Raw genomic sequence first — 18,159 nt, forward strand, 5'->3', positions numbered from 1 at the left:
CCAGTCTGGAAGTGAATCAAAATCCCTTGTCAAGACGCGGGAAAACGCTGTCATTTCCTAAACGCGACTTTTGATTCATGTACTGACGAAACTTCATTCAAATGGAGCTGGCCCAAGCCCTGGTTTTATTCTGTGTTTAATTTATTTTTCATTTGATTAAAAATCATAAATGCTATATATCATTTTATATTATTTTTTGAGACATGTGCCAATCACAATATTTGCTTTACCATGAAAATCCTAGAGAAGATTCTTGCTTCAGCCTGTGCTATCAAGTTATCATCTTTATATGCAACGTTTGCTACATGTTATCATCAATATTATTAATTTTTTTGTTTACAACATTTACAACAGTATGTTATATTCAATGAGGTTTAACAAATGACACTGTACCTGCTGATGTAAGTGAGTAGGTGATGACTATTGAGGTTTGGAATTATACCAGATGGCACACTGTTACTGTTTCTTTACAGTATGTATCTACTCTAAACTCTACATGTTTGTGTTTGTGTTGCTGTCAAGTGTTTCTATGTGTGCATGTGTGTGGCATGTACATACATGTGTGCGCTGAGTGTGTGTGAGTTAATGCCGCTGTGTGATTGTGTCTGTGCAGAGTGGATAGAGGAGCACTCCTCAGCAGGCGCTCCCCTGGCTAACTATGCTCCCAACCACCTGGAGACCTACAGGGACCCGCAGGCCCCGCCCCCTCTGCCTCCTGGCCCCGGAGCTGCCAAACGTAAATCTTCACACACACACACACATACAGTGGTACCCATCATAAAAGCCCCTGCCAGCCCTGCATCTATCATTGCATTACTACAGCATGATTTTCCAAACATGTTGTCTTGGCGGTGGCTCAACAGTGCAGCATGTAGTTTAGATGAGAACAGGATAATAATAGAGAATGGAGTCAGAGCTACAGCCTGTAAAATGTATTTATGTATTATTCAGTTCAGGAAAAAAATACGCTTGTTTATTTACAATGCAGCTACATCGGAAATTAAACCTGTGTCTGGACAATTTCCTCTAAAATCATTTTCAAATAATTTTCTGAGCAGAACATATAGGTCACTGTCGCTGATTTGTTTTTACAGCCTTTTTGTGTGACCTTTAACTAGGGTGCCAGTGATTCTGGAGGGTGCTGTACTCGGAGGAGACAAGCCTATGTATACAGGCCAAATGTTGTTAGACACATGTCAAGTTGTCCAAGCTGCACATGCATCAGCACACAACACTTTTAATAACCAGACAGATCAATCAACAGTTTATCGTACGTCACAAGGGGTGTTAAATGTGTTGACCGCCAACATTTGAAGATTCGGTTACTATAAGGTTATAATATATTAATATAAACATTTTGTCAGCAGAAGGACATGCTGTTGTGTGTATGTTATATACAGTTCACAAAGATTTTTATGAGGGCAGGTAATTAAAAATCATGACTGACGGTTGGAAATTGCACTTGTTTTGGGGTCTTGTTCATTAAACCAGTTCAGTGAAACATTAGTGTTTCCTTTAGGTTCATGTAGCTGTGGCGGCACCCTCAGCTGGAAAACTACCCCCACAACTAGAAAAAAGTAAAGACAGTGAAAATTCATCATCTGGCCTTATCTGTCAGCCCATCCCCAAAAAATAACAACACTTACTAGAACTGATCTTGGAATGGGCTCAAGAACGATCCTGGGTCTCACAGCAAAGATTTCCCTCACCGTCCACATCTACAAATAATTATTCAGGAAACATTGAGTTGTTGTCTGTAGGATGTGTGCAGAAAAACAAGGATAAGAGTTTCCCCCTGTGCTCTCTAGGAGGGAAGCCCTTCTTCACAAGAAACCCGGCGGAGCTGAAAGGAACCTTCATCAACACCAAGCTGAAGAAGAGCCGTCGTGGCTTCGGCTTCACCGTGGTCGGGGGCGACGAGCCGGATGAGTTTCTCCAGATCAAGAGCCTGGTGCTGGACGGGCCTGCAGCTGTGGATGGCAAGATGGAGACAGGTGCAGTACATAACAACAATCCACAGGGGGCACTGTTTTCATTCAACGAGATACAAGTGTTGTTACTTTATTAAAATAAATAATAGAATTTCACCACATATGGATTTATACAAAATTATCTCACCAACAGTGTTGATAAAATACATTTATTTCACTTGATATTCAAACTTAGCCCTACAAATAGCTGCCTGTTGTGTAAATCAGTGGTTTTCAGTCCTGCTCCTCAGGACCCAAACTGCTGGTTTTCATTGTAGTCATCTAATCAGGGACTATTTCACACCTGGGATGCCAGGTGGGCACAATTAACTACCTGGTAGGACAGAAAAGCAGCAGCACTCTGGGTGCTGGTGATTGCATTGCTAACAGTATTCTCTCCTTGCTGCAGGTGATGTGATCGTCAGTGTGAATGACACCATTGTGCTGGGCTACACCCACGCCCAGGTAGTGAAGATCTTCCAGTCCATTCCCATCGGTTCCATGGTAGACCTGGCCCTGTGCCGCGGTTATCCCCTGCCCTTTGACCCCGATGACCCCAACACCAGCCTGGTGACCTCGGTGGCGATCCTGGACAAGGAGCCTATCATTGTCAACGGACAGGAGACGTACGACTCGCCGTCCAGCCACAGCAGCCAGACCGGACCCGTTAACGGTATGAGGGAGCCGCGGCCCCACAGCCCCTCGGCCGAGGTGGCGTCTAACGGGTCGCACGGCTACTCCAGCGATGTCGTCACCCTGGCCTCGTCCATCGCCACCCAGCCCGAGCTGATCACTGTCCACATGGAGAAGGGAGACAAAGGCTTCGGCTTCACCATCGCCGACAGCCTGACGGGCGGAGGCCAGAGGGTGAAGCAGATAGTGGACTATCCACGCTGCCGCGGCCTTAAGGAGGGAGACATTCTGATGGAGGTCAACAAGAGAAATGTCCAGAACATGAGCCACAACCAGGTGGTGGACCTGCTCAGCAAGTGTCCCCGAGGCAGTGAGGTCACCATGCTGGTGCAGAGAGGTATGTACCCTTAATATTAAGACATGTGTATGGAGGGATGGATGAACAGGTGGGATTTGTGTGAGTTTTTCCTTGTTCTCAGTTGAGGGTCTAAGGCTGGTGGGTGTCATTTCCATTTTTCATTTATTGTTCTCATAATGTGGCCATTGCGAAGCCCTTTGAAACTGTAACAATGATTAAGGGCTATACAAATAAACCTGACTTTACTTGACGTGCAGGAAGTGAAGTTTTGATGGCAAGGCAAGATGTCTGATTAAGCTACTCCACCGCAGACATAAAAGAATGTATGAAAGAAGCCTGCTGAAAAGATAACAGCTTGAATAGCTGGCACAGAAAGAGTGACATAATGAGCAAGCGAGAGAGAGAGAGAGAGAGAGAGAGAGAGAGTGAGGAGGAGAGTGGGTGGCAGGGTGAAACGCTTGGACTGGATGAGCTGAAACGAGGAGAGGTAAAAAGAGGATGAGCTGAGTTAGCAAGGGAGTGGATGAGCAGATGAGTGTGGGAAGGAGTGGGAGGTTGGGCAAAGCGGAGAGATGGATGAATGAGAGGGGAGGGGTGGAGGAGCACATTAGGTCAGGGACTCTTATACATTATGAATATGGATGCTGCTCGATTGCTCCTCGGAGACTTCGTGAGTCTCCGTGTGTGCTGTCATCTCCCCCTCTCTCTCTGTTGCCTATATGATAATTGGGTGGTGTTTATGGTGTCAGTGTTCATTGTCTGCTTGTGATGTGTCTCATTTTCAAATTACCTGGGAGCGAGGGGGATGAATGAACGAGGGAAGACAAAGAGCCAAGAGCAGCAATAGAGGGACAGTGTATAGACAGTACAGCCTGAAAGGACGAGAAGTGGAGATTTGTCATTGATTTTGATTACGATAGTATTTGGGAGGGTCTGATAGGCCCACTTTCACGGTTGTGTGTATTTCTGCTAATGGAGTCACACATCATTAATGAGGGTGTTAATAGTGGACCTTTGTCTGCACTTCTCAGCCTGCACTACTCAGTCCATACCACTAAACTGCTGCACTGTGCCATTCCTGCTGCCATCCATTACACATTTGGCCTCGAATGACCCAGAGATAAATGTTTTGCGCATTGAAATTTCAAAACAAGACAAACTGTTTGCCGGAGTGTAAACTATCCACATACGCACTGCATGACATCAGAGGTCTCTCATTTGTGTCCGGCCTTCATTGTTGTTAAATTACCGTCCATGCCGACTGGCCCAGATCTCTATTGGTGGCAGGTTTGGATATACCGCCGACATCAATTATGCCCTCTAATGAGTTGACCTTGTGCACTGCTGCTGGAATAACACTGCTGTATTGTGTTAAATGTCAGCATCATTATGGGTCTGTGTGTGTGTGTGTGTGTGAGTGATACAGATACAAGGCAGTATCCCTGCTCCCGGGACATTCAGAGAGAAAGAGCGAGAGAGAGACAGAGCGAGAGTGAGACAGAGAGGAACCGAGGGGAGGGATAAGTGGGAAGGCATTGGGGCAGACAGGCTGACAGACAGCAGCATAGATCATCTCCCTTAGCTTTGACACCCGGCTGTCATTACCGTGGACCCAGGTCAGCGGCCTCCTGATGAGGGGCAGGAACAAACACACAGACACAGAGGCCGCCGCGGGGTCGTGATTTAGATGAATAGAGCGGCTATCTGTCTGTATATACTTAACACCGTGTCAAACTGCAGATGCAAGACATGGACAGAGAGGCAAGCTGGTAGAAAGGATGCAGATGCAAAATAGGCAAGGAGCCTGGTTTTAAGGGGCTTGATAATGAGGGTTCGAGGGACAAAGACGTACGCCCAGCTTTCTGTCTGAGAATGATGCAGTGACCTTTTGAGTGCTTGCTGGCAGTAACGCGTAATCATTCACAAACAGCGATTATGGGAGCTAAGAGAGGAAAGGTAAGGCAGATAAGAGGAGAGAGTAGAGGAGGAGAAGCAGGAGGGCCTGGGATCAGGTATTGAGAAAGTGGAGGTGGAGGATTAGAGGAGAGCGTGAGATTTTGCAGAAAGGCACAGTAAGTTCAGCAAGGCAGGGGAAAGTGAGGGGGTTGGTTTAGAGAAGTATGGGCGGAGGAGAGGAGGAGGAACAAGGTGGACTTCAGCTAGAGGAGAAGAAGTCTTAATCTGTTCATCTGTGACTCATCAATCTGGGCTGTCTGACTCAGAGCCAGCAGAGTCCTTTTTTAAAGAGAGGACACAAAGCCCAAGGTCACGCAAACATAACATCACGCCATGACAATGGATTCTCCAGCACAATTTGTATCTCTAGAAATGGCAATGCTTAGGAAAAGACTGCTAACATTCAAATTTTGTATCTGAATGTAAACTCTGTTCAAATCTGTCAGAAACATCAGTGTATGTTTTTTTTAAATAGTTTGAGTTGTGACACACAGAAGTCAAGTTTGGATCTGGAATGCCAACACTTATGTAAAACATTCTGCGTTGAAATGAAAAATATTTCCTTATATCCTTTCCAAAATGTGAATGCCACTGTTAAAACTGGAGCTAACATACTGTAGCTCAACTGTTCTTTCCAAGATTCCTTTCCAAGATGAAGTTGTCAGATATATACAGGCATGCGCTAGGGGAAAAAACACCTTTTGTAATGATACAACAGTTCAACAGTTTATCCTTATCGCCCCCTGAGGCAGGATCGCTCTGAATCGAACAATGTAAAAGTGGTTTGCTTGTGGCGAATTTACACTCGCTGGCTTAGCAGTAAAAATTCAAATGAATGTATTTTGTCACACAGTATTTACGGAAGGCTGTAATGCATTTTGCCATTACCTCAATGCTCTCTGCGATGGCAGAACAATGTGTCTGAAATGAACAGAGCCACAGTTTGGCTTTTGGATTGCCCAACAAATGGCCGTTCCAATTTCAATACTGTGTTCATTGAATACCCAGAAGAGGGGAGAATGGCAACATATAATTTGTGCAATGTTAAATAGAGAAATAGAGAGGCTGTTGTGGTAATGGAGGAAGTATTTGTTAAAGGATTGGGTGGTTTTCAGTACAGACTTTATTGTCTACATCTAATAACATTACACAAATTCTGAAAGGTTTAAAAGTTGGAAATATACATTATTGCCCTACGCTTTTTTCTGTTCTCACTCTAACAAATGGTTTTATTTTCCATTTAAATGTTAAAATGTCTCTCTCAAGATAGCATCAAATGTTTTGACATACAGCCGGATCCTCCCCTCTAAAGGAGGCCAGCTATGACTCTCCTCCATCTTGCCTTCCCATCGTTGTTGCCATGACAATCCTGCACAGCACTTGTGTAGGGTCTGTCCCCAGAGAGACGGAGAGACAGAGGAGAGAAAATGAAAAAGAGAAAGAGAGAGGGAGGAAATAAAATGTAGGGTAAATGAAGACAGACAAATGAAACGTAAAGATAATAGCTGACAGAGAGAGAGAGACAATAAAATGTAGAGTAGATGAAGAAAGAGAGAAGAGCGGTGGATGTCAGGATATTCTCTGATGTGTACAGCGCCCCGAAGAATTGAAAAGTTTGGCCAAACAAAAGAGAACATTCTTTGTGTTGGATGTCCTCTAACAATGTGATGCATAGAAAAGCTGGAGGAAAGGCCATTCACTTGCTGTGTGTGGGCACTGCACAGACCCACCAAGGCCGCTGCTTCAACAGCGTATTGAAACTCTAGGCCACTCACCTCAGCGCAGATTAATTTTGAAAAGCTCAAGCTTATTCACTGCTCTTATTCTGAGACGAAAGAATGACCTACCCCCACACACACTTGTACCCACACACCTATGCGCACATCCACTCCCTCATTTTCTCACATTTTTATTCAACTAGTGCTGCTGCTTCTCGCCAGTGATAATCATCACAAGACACCAGTTTGCGATTCTGAAATGCTAAATTCTAAATTCCTGTATCTTTATTTGACTTGAGAGATGGGATTCAGAACATACACACACACACACACACACACACACACACACACACACACACACACACACACACACACACACACATACACAATTGTGATGTTTATGGGACAGATGGCAAGGACATCTTTTTCAAGGCCAAGTGAGATATAGGCATACCCCTCCCCCTTATCACACACGCACACATCAATTATGCAAACATATTAAACACAAACATTAATTGGCACATGCTTATATTGGCAATATGATAATATGAGCATGTTGTCTCACACAGAGGCTGCACATGCGTCCACATTCCCTCTCTTTAGTGCTGATCAATTATCTCCTCATTAACAGCTTTCTCTGTAGTTCTGCTAGCTGTGACAGTCGTACTTCCCTGTGTTGAGTGGTCCCTTTCTGAGTTAAAGAGGCCAAAGAGGAGGTCTCCTCTCCTCCACTGTGACGCTGAGAGCCAGTCTAGGTCACTGAACAACTTACGGCGCTCTCTTTCACTTCCAATTTGTTTACTTCCCTTCTCATTTGAATGATAATGGGTGCAGTCTATTAGTCATTCTGCTGAGAAGGTCCACTCAGTATTCATAAAACTAGGCCTTTTAAGCCCATGTTGCATCCTTAGTGATCAATTCAGAGCCTTTTAAATGGAGCGACGGGGAAACGGATTAATTGTTCTGTTTTGGGGTATTGAGCAGAGCTTTGCTATCATTCGGCAGCTTCGGCAGAGGAAAGAAATCAGGAGTGTGAACCCAATGCATAATTTAGATCCTGTGTGTGTATATATATGTGTGTGTGTGTATGTGTTCTCTGTGTCTGTGCATGAGGAAATGCTCACATTCTTGCAAATCTTGCCCGTGTTTGGTATCATGTATGTGCAGTATGCATGCATATATGGATGCACCCACAGAATTGCGTGTCTAAATGGTATAGTGTGTGTGTGCAGGAACATGTAATCCCCATCCTTCTCTCATTGTGCTTCAGTGGGTGCACAGAGGGTGCATTAGGCCAGATTTGATCCTCTGTGGCTGTGTGTGTAGATCTGAATTATATGTATATTGCATATCAACGTCGCAGTGCCAGAGTTACATTAGCAGATTCAAACACTGTGCCATGCATGAAGATGCATTCACACTTCACAGCATGTAAACCAGCTTTTTCAGCTGCCAAAAGCTAGATTAATGTAGTTTTTGGGTTTGTGGGGGTCAAATTGAATTTAAATCAAATTAAAATGTTTTAGCTACTTCAGTTCCTAGAAGTCCTATTCTCCTTCTGTTCCATGCTACAGTTTATTCACCATATGGTCAATTTCCATTCGTACATGCCTGATGTAATTCATATTTGACCTCACCGCTGGTGTTAAAATCAGTCAGAGGTTGTTTCAAAGTGAAAGGTTTCTGTTGGTCTCCCACAGTGGTGTAATTTAGGGCTCCAGGGTCACATCACCTACTGCTGTAATGGGGAACACTATTATTGACATCTGACCTTCTGATGTGTGTCCTTCCTGGGTCAGACACACACACATACACACACACACACACACACACACAGAAACATTCATCAGCATGCCAGCAGCTGAGATGTTCCACTTACTTCAGTCAGAGGCAATCCCATGATCTAAGAGAGCGGGAGAGACAGAGGGAAAATAGGGAGGATAAATTATGAATCGTATAGAGAGAAGGGCTTTGCAGCAACAGAAAGTTTTAACATTTAATGATTTTTCGCCGATGCAGCAGGATGACTAAAGAAGGAGCCTAAGATGGATGCTCGCATGCCGTTGCATGTGTTAATGTTGCTGGAACATTCCATTAATATTTTTCCTTCCTTGTGCATGTTAGGCAGCAGCTGTAGTAGGGAAGGGTGGTTTTCTTGGTCTCATGTACAGCAGCGGTGAAGGAGAATGAGGCTCAAGTAGAAGATGGACCAAAGTGGAAGATTAGAAAAACTGTGCCATTAACGTAGATGTAGTATGCTGCTGCTTACTCCTCATTTTTAACAAGCTAGACTGCTGTCACCGTATGTAGAGCGACATGATTGCCTTGGCAACAGCGACTCTTGTCCCAGTACTACTTCATGTCATTTATGCATTCATGTCCTCTCAATATTTTGTACTGTAATAACTGGCAGCTTCAAGTGAAGTGAAATGATTTCATTAGAAAACGGTGCACACTGCATTCTATGTGTAAAAAAAGAAACAGGTGGAGTTTGCATTAATTTTTGAAAAGGTTGCTATCAATATGTTTGACAGAGTCTTTGAGAGGAAACATGAAGGAATTGTGATGGGTGTGAAATAAAGCTGTTAACTGGGAATGTAGATTATTCCATACCTGATATGCTTTCAATCCTCTCCTCTGACAATTAACTCCTAGTGTTAATATTTCATTAGCAGGTGTGAGATTGATCCTCTTGGTGACTCTGTGTGTTAACTGGTGTGAGAGAGAGAGAGAGAGAGAGAGAGAGAGAGAGAGAGAGAGAGAGAGAGAGAGAGAGAGAGAGAGAGAGAGAGAGAGAGAGAGAGAGAGAGAGAGAGAGAGAGAGAGAGAGAGAGAGAGAGAGAGAGAGAGAGAGAGAGAGAGAGAAGGGGGTGGGTGCCAGTGAGCAAGTCATGGTGCACGCAGGAAGAAGAGGGGGAGGGCACAGGGAAAAAAAGGAGAGAGAGAAGATCAGCTTCTCAGTGTATAAGCCTTGAGCGAAGCAGAGGAGTGGAGTGGAGAGGAGAGGAAACAGTACTGTAGTCACTCAGCCACTCAGAAGATGTGCATAGTAAGGGAGAAGCTCAGGCTTGCCTTTGATATAATGCTCAAACTGCTGAGCTCCTTCTCTATGGGTAATAGTTGAGATTCTGCTTGAGTGCTCACTACTGTGGCGGCCGTGGAGAAGGCAGCTGGCGAGCGGATTGGGGGATCTGTGTCTGGCTGCAGGGACCTGTGGCTGGGACCAGCCCTCCAGGGCTGCTGCAGCATCAGCATCAGTCCGCCTGTCTAATGCAGATAGATCAGTAGCTCCTCTCCTAATAGCAGAGCGGCACAGGTGAGAGCGCTGAGCGGAGCGGGGCACGGCGCAGGGGGAGGAGATCACTTAGGCTAGCGAGCCGCCTAGCGCAGTGTTGCTCAGAGAGAGAGAAAGAGCAAAAAGGGAAGAAGAGGAGAGAGAGCGGGGCCAGCTGCGCTCAGCTCTGCAGCAGGAACCGGGGTCCATCCGTTCGTCTTGGGGAGTCGTTGATTTTGCTCAGTGGGGACGAGGGAAGAGCACCGCCGGTCATTAATGCTCTCTCTGTCTCTCTGCCGCTGCTTTGCAGGAGTGGTGCCAGCCAAGAGGAGTCCAAAGCTGGTGGTGAGTACCAGACTGACAGTCTTCAACTCTTTCTTGTGTGTGTGTGTGTGTGTGTGTGTGTGTGTGCATGTTAACGTTTGACTGAGTGAAAGGAGGGCTATTTAAAGAACAAAAGACTTGAGGATATGATATTCAAATTTTGCTCTTCTGCTCTGTATCCAGAGCTCCATAAATCTTCCTAGCTCCCTTTCTGTCTTTTATCCTGTTACTACCATCCCTCTTTACTCCCCTCTCATTCTCTGCCACTTCGCCTCTTGCTGCTTCTGCCTCTCTCCCTTCTTGTTTTTCTCCCCTTTCTATTGTTGCCTCTGTGTTTTTTGTTTCTTCTTCTTTTATATCCCTCCATTTCCCTCTGTCCTTCTCCTCATCCCTCCGTTTCTCCCATGCTGCCATCCTGTGACTGATTAAGCGTAGCCTGGGCTTAACAGTGTAACAGTGACCAGCTGTTGGGGAGGGCAGACGGCCACAGCTGAGGGAAGATGGGAGAGAGAGGTATGAAGCAAAGACAGGAGAAAGGGATGAGGAGAAAGAGGAGAAGGGAGGGAGGGGAAGACCAGCGTGGAGAAGGTCTGTCCTACAGCAGTGAATCACTGTGATGGCCCACAGCTAGAGAGGAGACACTGAGGCTAACAGACTGGGAGAAGAGGGCAATGACGATGGAGTGAGGTGGAAGCGGAGGAGAGGGAGTTTGGGGAAGCTAGAGGAGAGATTGCAACAGTTCCCCAATGTGACTTAGAGTTACAGTAGATAAAACAAGTGACGGATGAGAGAGGAAGGGTAAAGAGGGGACAGAGAGGCAGACAGGCAAAAACGGAGCAGTGTGAGGTTTTCTCAAGGGACAGTGCAATTATACAGCAGTTTAAAGAGCAAATGCCCCCCTCATTTTTACGACTCATCTCGACCTGATAAAAAATCAATACAGACTCAGAAGAGATGCCAGTGCAGCTTCAAATTACAATCACCCCAATTCACCCCAGGACAGAACACAGAGTTAGAGCAGCAGGACATTTCCTCCAGACAGGCTCACCCAAGGTCAGCGGCGGGTTCAATTCCCACCACTTGAGTGGAACGAAACCTGATCGCAGGTCTCTCGATCGGAGCGAGGATCGACATTAAAAACCCTCCCCTCAGCAGGCAGGATATTAGGATTAGGATTAGTTTGAAATGGCATCAGTCAAAGCTGTGGGTGTCACCTATTGAGGTCACATGGCACGGCGGATGGGGGGGAGGGGCGGGCGCTGCAAGGGGGTCGAGCGGGACCAATAGTGGCCCTGCCTGGCTGTCACTGTCGATTAGTTTTTCTCTGAGGAAAAGCCGGTTTTCCCCCCTCTGCGTTATGTCAGTGAAATGTCACGCTGCATGCAACTCCGTGTCAGCCTCCAAGAACCATCTTCCCTCCAGTTCAGACTCTAAATAGATGCTCACAGTAAACTCCCATATGCAGAAGAGACCGCTCTGTCTCAACTCGTTATGCAAGTCTCTAGTGATCAAATGAGAAGTCAGCTTTGCATGGCTGTTTTCCTCATTAAGAAGCATTACTGGAATATTTGACCTTTCAACTCGTAGAATGTGATGAGTGAGAGACTGGAAGACCGTGCCAGGACTTCTCTACCATTACATGTATAGGTTTATTATTCATATCCGATAAAATATGATTCCATGTATGGATCCTGTACATCTTGTCTCAGTTTTCAAATGTGTGCTAAGAAGCTTTTTCATCGGTAATGGCATTCTCTCAAATATAGGCTAATTTTTAACAAAGTCTTTGTAAGCATTAATCACACGCTGTGTATCAATGATAATATCAGTATGTGGGAATAAGTACATTTAGTGGTTTTGGAATCAGAATACAAAAAAAAATGTTTTTACTCGGATGACAGAAAATCACAAGGGGCCTAGCAGCATTACAATAGCAGACACAGAATGGAGTCTGGAGAGTCATGCGACTGAAATGTAGAGTTTAACATTTAATCAGCAGTCAAGGCTGTAGATGTTTTTGAGAAACTTCAATTAACTGAATAGAAAGGAAATAGTCACACTACTTGTCACCAAGCTAGCAAGATTCTTCACTGACGTTTTTATGTCACATTTTCCACAATCCAGATTTCCAATGACTCCCATTCATTCCAACCTTGATTCTGGACCTTTTCACGTGAAACAAAGACTCGTGGGATGCATAAGAACCTTGGGCAATATCTTCTTTCATTAAATTCCCTCACATTTTGAATTGTCTTTATCTGGCAGCCATAGAAACCAAGTCATTTTTCCTCGCGCTCCAGCAGGCGTTTTTAGTGAGAGATGTTCTAGTGCAATGTCTAAAAAAGATGACCTTGGATGTTTTTTTCTTCCTCTTTGTCCTCCATCACCGCTTTTCTCACTCATCTTTTTCCCCTCTATCCTACCCTTATCACCGACTCACTTATCACTCTCACTTTTTTTTCTCCTCTCTCTGTCCTCTACCTCCTTCCTCTACTTCCATCTATTAACCCCCCCCTCTCCCTCCCTCCCTCTATGTCCACCCAGCAGCAGTTGGAGAGGAAAGACAGCCAGAGCAGCTCCCAGCACAGTGTGTGCAGCCATCGCAGCACCCACACCGACTCTCCCAGCCACCCGCCCTCCGCCATGCCCAGCGAGGCTGTGGCCCCCACTCCTGCTGCCCCCACCCAGCCTCTGCCAGGCCTGCCGCCCCAGGACCCTGCAGATGGCACCCTCACCCTGCAGAAGAAGCCAGACCCCTTTAAGATCTGGGCTCAGTCCAGGAGCATGTACGAGAGCCGGCGTGAGTAGAATCCAAGTTTCTTATTTTTAGAATTTAGTTTACGATTTAACTGATTAGTTTTAAAGCTCAAAAATGGTTCTTCTCTGGCTCTTCTGAGAGTTCCTCGGTCTAGACTCAAGATTAAATATGACCAGCATTTGCCGTTAGGGCACCTAGATTGTGGAATGACCTGCCCAAGGATTTGAGGATCTTATTTTGTTCCATTCATTATGCTATTTCCTTTTTTTATGTGAAGCACTTTGTTTTAGATAAGTGCTGCATACATAAAGTTTATTGTGTGAGTTTGGCAGCAGGCATATGGAGAGTAGGCAAAATGTGATGTGACAGATAACTTTAAAAGATTTTTCTTCACTATAATACCCACTGATTGGATGATCAGGCCTTTTTTGATATGAAAGATGTGAGATGTGAAAGAGGCTCTGGAATTATCTCTGATGATTTTGCACGGAGTACATGGCAAATTAATTTCTTTAATTGTGGAGATGTTACATTGAGTGCGAGAATCACAGCTGTGGGAGCAGCATAGAGGGCATCTGTGTGTGTGTGTGTGTGTGTGTGTGTGTGTGCACGTGTGTGTGTTGATACTGTTTCAGTGTGTGCTAAAGAAGTGTGAGTCACAACCCTGTGACCCTGTGACAAAAGGTGCCTCCAAGAGTGAAGTCTCCTTGAAACACACAAGTGCTTGCTGATGAGTGGTATTGTGGTGTGTGTGTGTGTGTGTGTGTGTGTGTGTGTGTGAAGCACATTTAAAAACACTCAAGCACAAACAGTTGCATGTGTACTCTGCTGCACCTCAACCACTGGAGGGGCAAGGGATCATGTTCCCTTTAAACTGCTTTGCTTGAAGTAAAAAAATTGGCTACATTTATCACTGACCAAACAGCCGGTGTCACAAGCTATTTAATTATTGGCTACAGCTTATCCAAAATTGGTACACAGGAAAGTAGGTAGCGTCCCTGTAAGGATCCTCAATATAATTTGCAATCACGGCCCATTCTTACATTATTCATGGAAGAAACATTGTGAGGGCACCATCCCACTTATTTTCTGTTCTTAATGGAGGAGACTCTTGAGAGAAAGAGGATCCTCCAAATAATGGGTCACACGCCTGTTCTGGCTGAATTAGAGCTATCAGACCTCCAGTAGTAGTAACAGTGGTGATATGTAAAAGGGGAATATGTCTTTGTATAGGATGGAATACATGTCTGTGTTGTCGCATTATACTGTATTGTAATCGTAGAGGGGTGATGTCGGTGGCGGGCCGAACTCCAGTGTGTTTTACTTGTCACACACTTGTGATTGTTGCCAGCCAGCCGTGCAGCCAGGCGCAGGCTGTGTATTGCGGTGCTGGTTAATCACAGTGGCTGCCTGTAGAATCTAGGGCTGCTGCTGATTAAATATTAACTGGGCCCGGTGAGGGCTGCTTTAAGCTCCGGCTGATTGGTATATCTGTTTGATAACCCCTGAAGGAGCTGCAGCCCCTTTTTGAGTTGGCTGGATTATGAGAGCGGGGAGGAGGGGAGAGGCGATGAAAGAGAGAGAGAGAGAGAGAGAGAGAGAGAGAGAGAGAGAGAAAGCACGAAAGAGAAAGAGAGAGAGGACAACAAAGAGGCTCTGCTTCTGTGTATATGTGCGTATGTTTCGCGCATGTATTTCTGTGTGTGCATGGCTGCAGTCACACACAAGTGCTCATTCTTGAATATGTGAGCGGGTGCATCCACGCATTCATAAGGCAGTTGAGTGCACCAGAATAGCAGCATTTCAGTGTCTCTGAGTGCTGATGTTAGTGCCGGGACAGGGCCAGAAATAGGTGAGCCATACTCTGAGCCTCCTGTTGTGGCCATTTGGTTTCCTCCAAGAGGCCGCCACTCAATTCTCTATGTCACCTGTATGGCTGGATGTCGTGCTGACAGTCCATGGTGTGTACTTCTTACGGTTAGTTTAAGTTGAGCTTTGATCACTGCTCTATAGACACGGGTCAGCGGAGGGTTAATTACCAGTCCAACAGCAGCAGTCTAATTCACACTGAGACGGTTAGGGAGAGATAGAGCGCTGAGGCTAATGGGTTCGCTACTGGCCCTGTGTGGCAGCCGTGTAGACAGCAGGCAGCGCAGAAGAAATGGCCCGTGCCTCCTGCGCAGACTGGCCCTGTGGGTGAACAGACTGACACCAAATTGCCTGTGTCCTCCCACAGTCTGCTCCATCAATGCAAATATGTGGGGGTTTACGTGTGAGAGGAAGGGAGACAAGAGAGAGAGAGTGAGGCTAGATATGCATGTGCGAGAGAAGGTTTCAGTTAGGGGGAAGCAGATAGCGATCGTGATTGATTAACTTTTTCGGATTGCAGGTCTGAGAGTATGGAGGAGTCACTTTGCGGCCTCGTGTGTGGTCCGCATCCGAGAACAAACAGCCAATCTGTCCAGTGAAGCTGAGGGGGAGGAAGGAGCAGGTGTTGATGCTGCAAATTGTCTGCTCTCATTCTGATGCTAATGGACAGAACAAACACCTTATTGATCAGTGATTACACAACTGCAAGTGGAGTTGTGATAATTACATAAATGGGAGACATTACTTGTTGATTAGTGCAACAAGCATTCAGTGATGAGCCTACATAGATGCAGATCAGTCAAAGCGAGCGGAGCCTGTGGTTCACCTGCCTTCTCACCCCTCCTCTTGTGCATTGCAGTGCCAGATTGCCAGGAGCAGGACATTTTCCTGTGGCGGAAGGATACGGGCTTCGGCTTCCGCATCCTGGGAGGAAATGAGCCCGGGGAGCCAGTAAGTATCCCTCCACCTTTGTCTCACTCTTAATTTTATCCAGTTTACATCACATGCAACGAGTTTAGCCCGGTTCAGGTTGGAGAAAAGCAGGGTGTGGAGAACTGAGGTTCATCTAATTCATTTTTAGTCCTTGAATCTCATCAGTGGCATGTTATAAGAAAAATCACAGTTGATGAAGAAAACAGTGCAGTGTAAACAAACACACACCATGCATGCTATTGTTGATAGCTCTGACTCTCTGAATGCTCTGTCCTGATGCTAGGTAGATTTCTCATTTCTGTCAGAGGTTCTTCTTCCGTTTTATTTGCATCACTTGTTTCTTCCGTCTTTCTTTCCATCTGCTTTTCTATTTGGTCTGCCTTCAAACTATAGAGCAGTGGAAGGTAGCAACACAGCAATCTGTCTCTAACTGTAGCTGTTGCTCCCCAGAGGTTCATATAGACAGCTTGTTAAGGGAAGCAAAGGCCTTACCCACAATCCTTTTGGTTGTGCGCCATATATTTGTTTGAAAAGGAAGATGGGAGAGTGAGAGCGAAAGGCAGATATTGAGAAATAGAGGGAATTAAAAGGGCGGCAGGCTGCAGGTCTACCCCAGAGGAGTTAGTAGTTGTTGTTTGTGCCAAGGATGCTGCATGGTAGTTGCGCACTTGTTTCCATCAGAGCGCGGTAACCTCCCACACAATGCCAAAAGCACACAGCTTCTCCACGGCCCCAGTAGGCTGCAGCTGCCTTCTTGGTTTCTCCTAACAGCCGCCGCAAATAAGTTAAAGTAATACACCATTAGCTTCTTAAACTCTGCTCTGTTAACTAGATTAATTCAAAATCAAGAAGGAGATAAGTCACACCAAATCATTTTACTGTAGGTCCCCTTGGGTGCTGTTTTTATTTACTGCAGTTTTATGAATCTTAATAAGCCGTAGTATCCTATTGTATTCATGTCACTCTGTTCATAGACGACACAATGAATTACAGTGCAAATGTCATTTAACAAAAATCTATAGTCGATTACAATATGCATTGTGTATGCGTACCTTGTTTCAGATCTATATAGGGCATATAGTGAAGTACGGAGCTGCGGATGAGGATGGGCGCCTGCGGTCAGGCGATGAGCTCATCTGTGTGGACGGCACGGCGGTGGTGGGCAAGTCTCACCAGCTGGTGGTGCAGCTGATGCAGCAGGCCGCCAAGCAGGGCCACGTCAACCTCACTGTCAGACGCAAGACCTCCGGATATGGAGGTGACGAGGGTTTAACATGTAACCCGTGCATACATATGCATGCACACACCCCGGCACGAGCAAAATGTATGCACTGTCACATGCATGTCATGCAAACATAATGTTCTCTGTCTCACTTGCTCTTCTGTGCACCTACACTCACACACATATACGGTCATAGTCACCAAAAAGCTATTGGCCTCAACAACAGCGACTCAAATGGTAGAGAAATGCAAAAGTGTGTTGCTGTAATATTTGTCTTATCAGTCTTTTTTTTCCTCCTCATCCCCAGTGTCAAAAGGGGAGGGTGACGTTCCCCCGTCTCCAGCCTCTTCCCACCACAGCAGCACCCAGGCACCCAGTCTGACAGAGGGGAAGCGGACGCCCCAGGGCAGCCAGAACTCTCTCAACACGGTTAGCTCCGGCAGCGGATCTACCAGCGGCATAGGCAGCGGCGGTGGAGGTGGCAGCGGGAGTGCAGTGGTGCCTGCCAGCCTGCAGCCATACGACGTGGAGATCCAACGTGGGGAGAACGAGGGCTTCGGATTCGTCATTGTGTCCTCTGTTTCCAGGCCTGATGCCGGCACCACCTTCGGTAAGTGGGGCAGATTGAGCTAAAGCTAGTGCGGGATTGACTAGGATTTCTATTCAGACTGACATTTATTTGACCAGGCTGGTCAGGTGAAAATGATTTATTTTGTTTACTATGGGCTGACTCTGTTTTACTTGAAAGGATAATGTGGTTCAATTTAGACTTTAATCTGACTCGACTGTTTGATTGGGCCTTGGTAATCTATTTTGGTGCATGTTATTTGAAAAGAGCCTTTGTGAAGAGTGTTATTTTTCTCTGTGGTTAATTTATTCTCCAATTGTGAGCAGCATGCACAAATAGCTGCAAAACAGGGCTGTATTTTGGGCTCATTTGGACTCATTTGGCCATATGCTTCTAAGTTAATAAACGGGCACTAACAATAATGCTTTGCTTTTAAAGTTTATAAACTATTTGACGAAGATAATTGATACTTGGTGCATGAAAGAGACCTACACTGCTATGCAAACAAACACATCCTCAGAGAGTGTAAATGCACCACTCAATGACATGATTGATGCCATCTCCTAGTAGAATTAC

At 45.6% G+C, this 18,159-nt stretch overlaps 1 protein-coding gene across 1 annotated transcript in view; it reads left to right on the top strand.

Moving 5' to 3' along the window:
* LOC139928298 (membrane-associated guanylate kinase, WW and PDZ domain-containing protein 1-like) overlaps nt 1–18,159 on the top strand; it is an 87,350-nt gene that overhangs the window by 58,581 nt on the left and 10,610 nt on the right. Inside the window, exons 10-17 of the mRNA XM_071920785.2 lie at nt 614–736; nt 1,809–1,994; nt 2,380–3,000; nt 10,220–10,251; nt 12,778–13,033; nt 15,720–15,811; nt 16,856–17,051; nt 17,323–17,625. Coding sequence (XP_071776886.2) covers nt 614–736; nt 1,809–1,994; nt 2,380–3,000; nt 10,220–10,251; nt 12,778–13,033; nt 15,720–15,811; nt 16,856–17,051; nt 17,323–17,625 — 1,809 coding nt within the window. The remainder of the gene's footprint in view (nt 1–613; nt 737–1,808; nt 1,995–2,379; nt 3,001–10,219; nt 10,252–12,777; nt 13,034–15,719; nt 15,812–16,855; nt 17,052–17,322; nt 17,626–18,159) is intronic.

The sequence above is a fragment of the Centroberyx gerrardi genome, chromosome 14 (genome assembly GCF_048128805.1).
Source record: "Centroberyx gerrardi isolate f3 chromosome 14, fCenGer3.hap1.cur.20231027, whole genome shotgun sequence".
NCBI lineage: Eukaryota > Metazoa > Chordata > Actinopteri > Beryciformes > Berycidae > Centroberyx > Centroberyx gerrardi.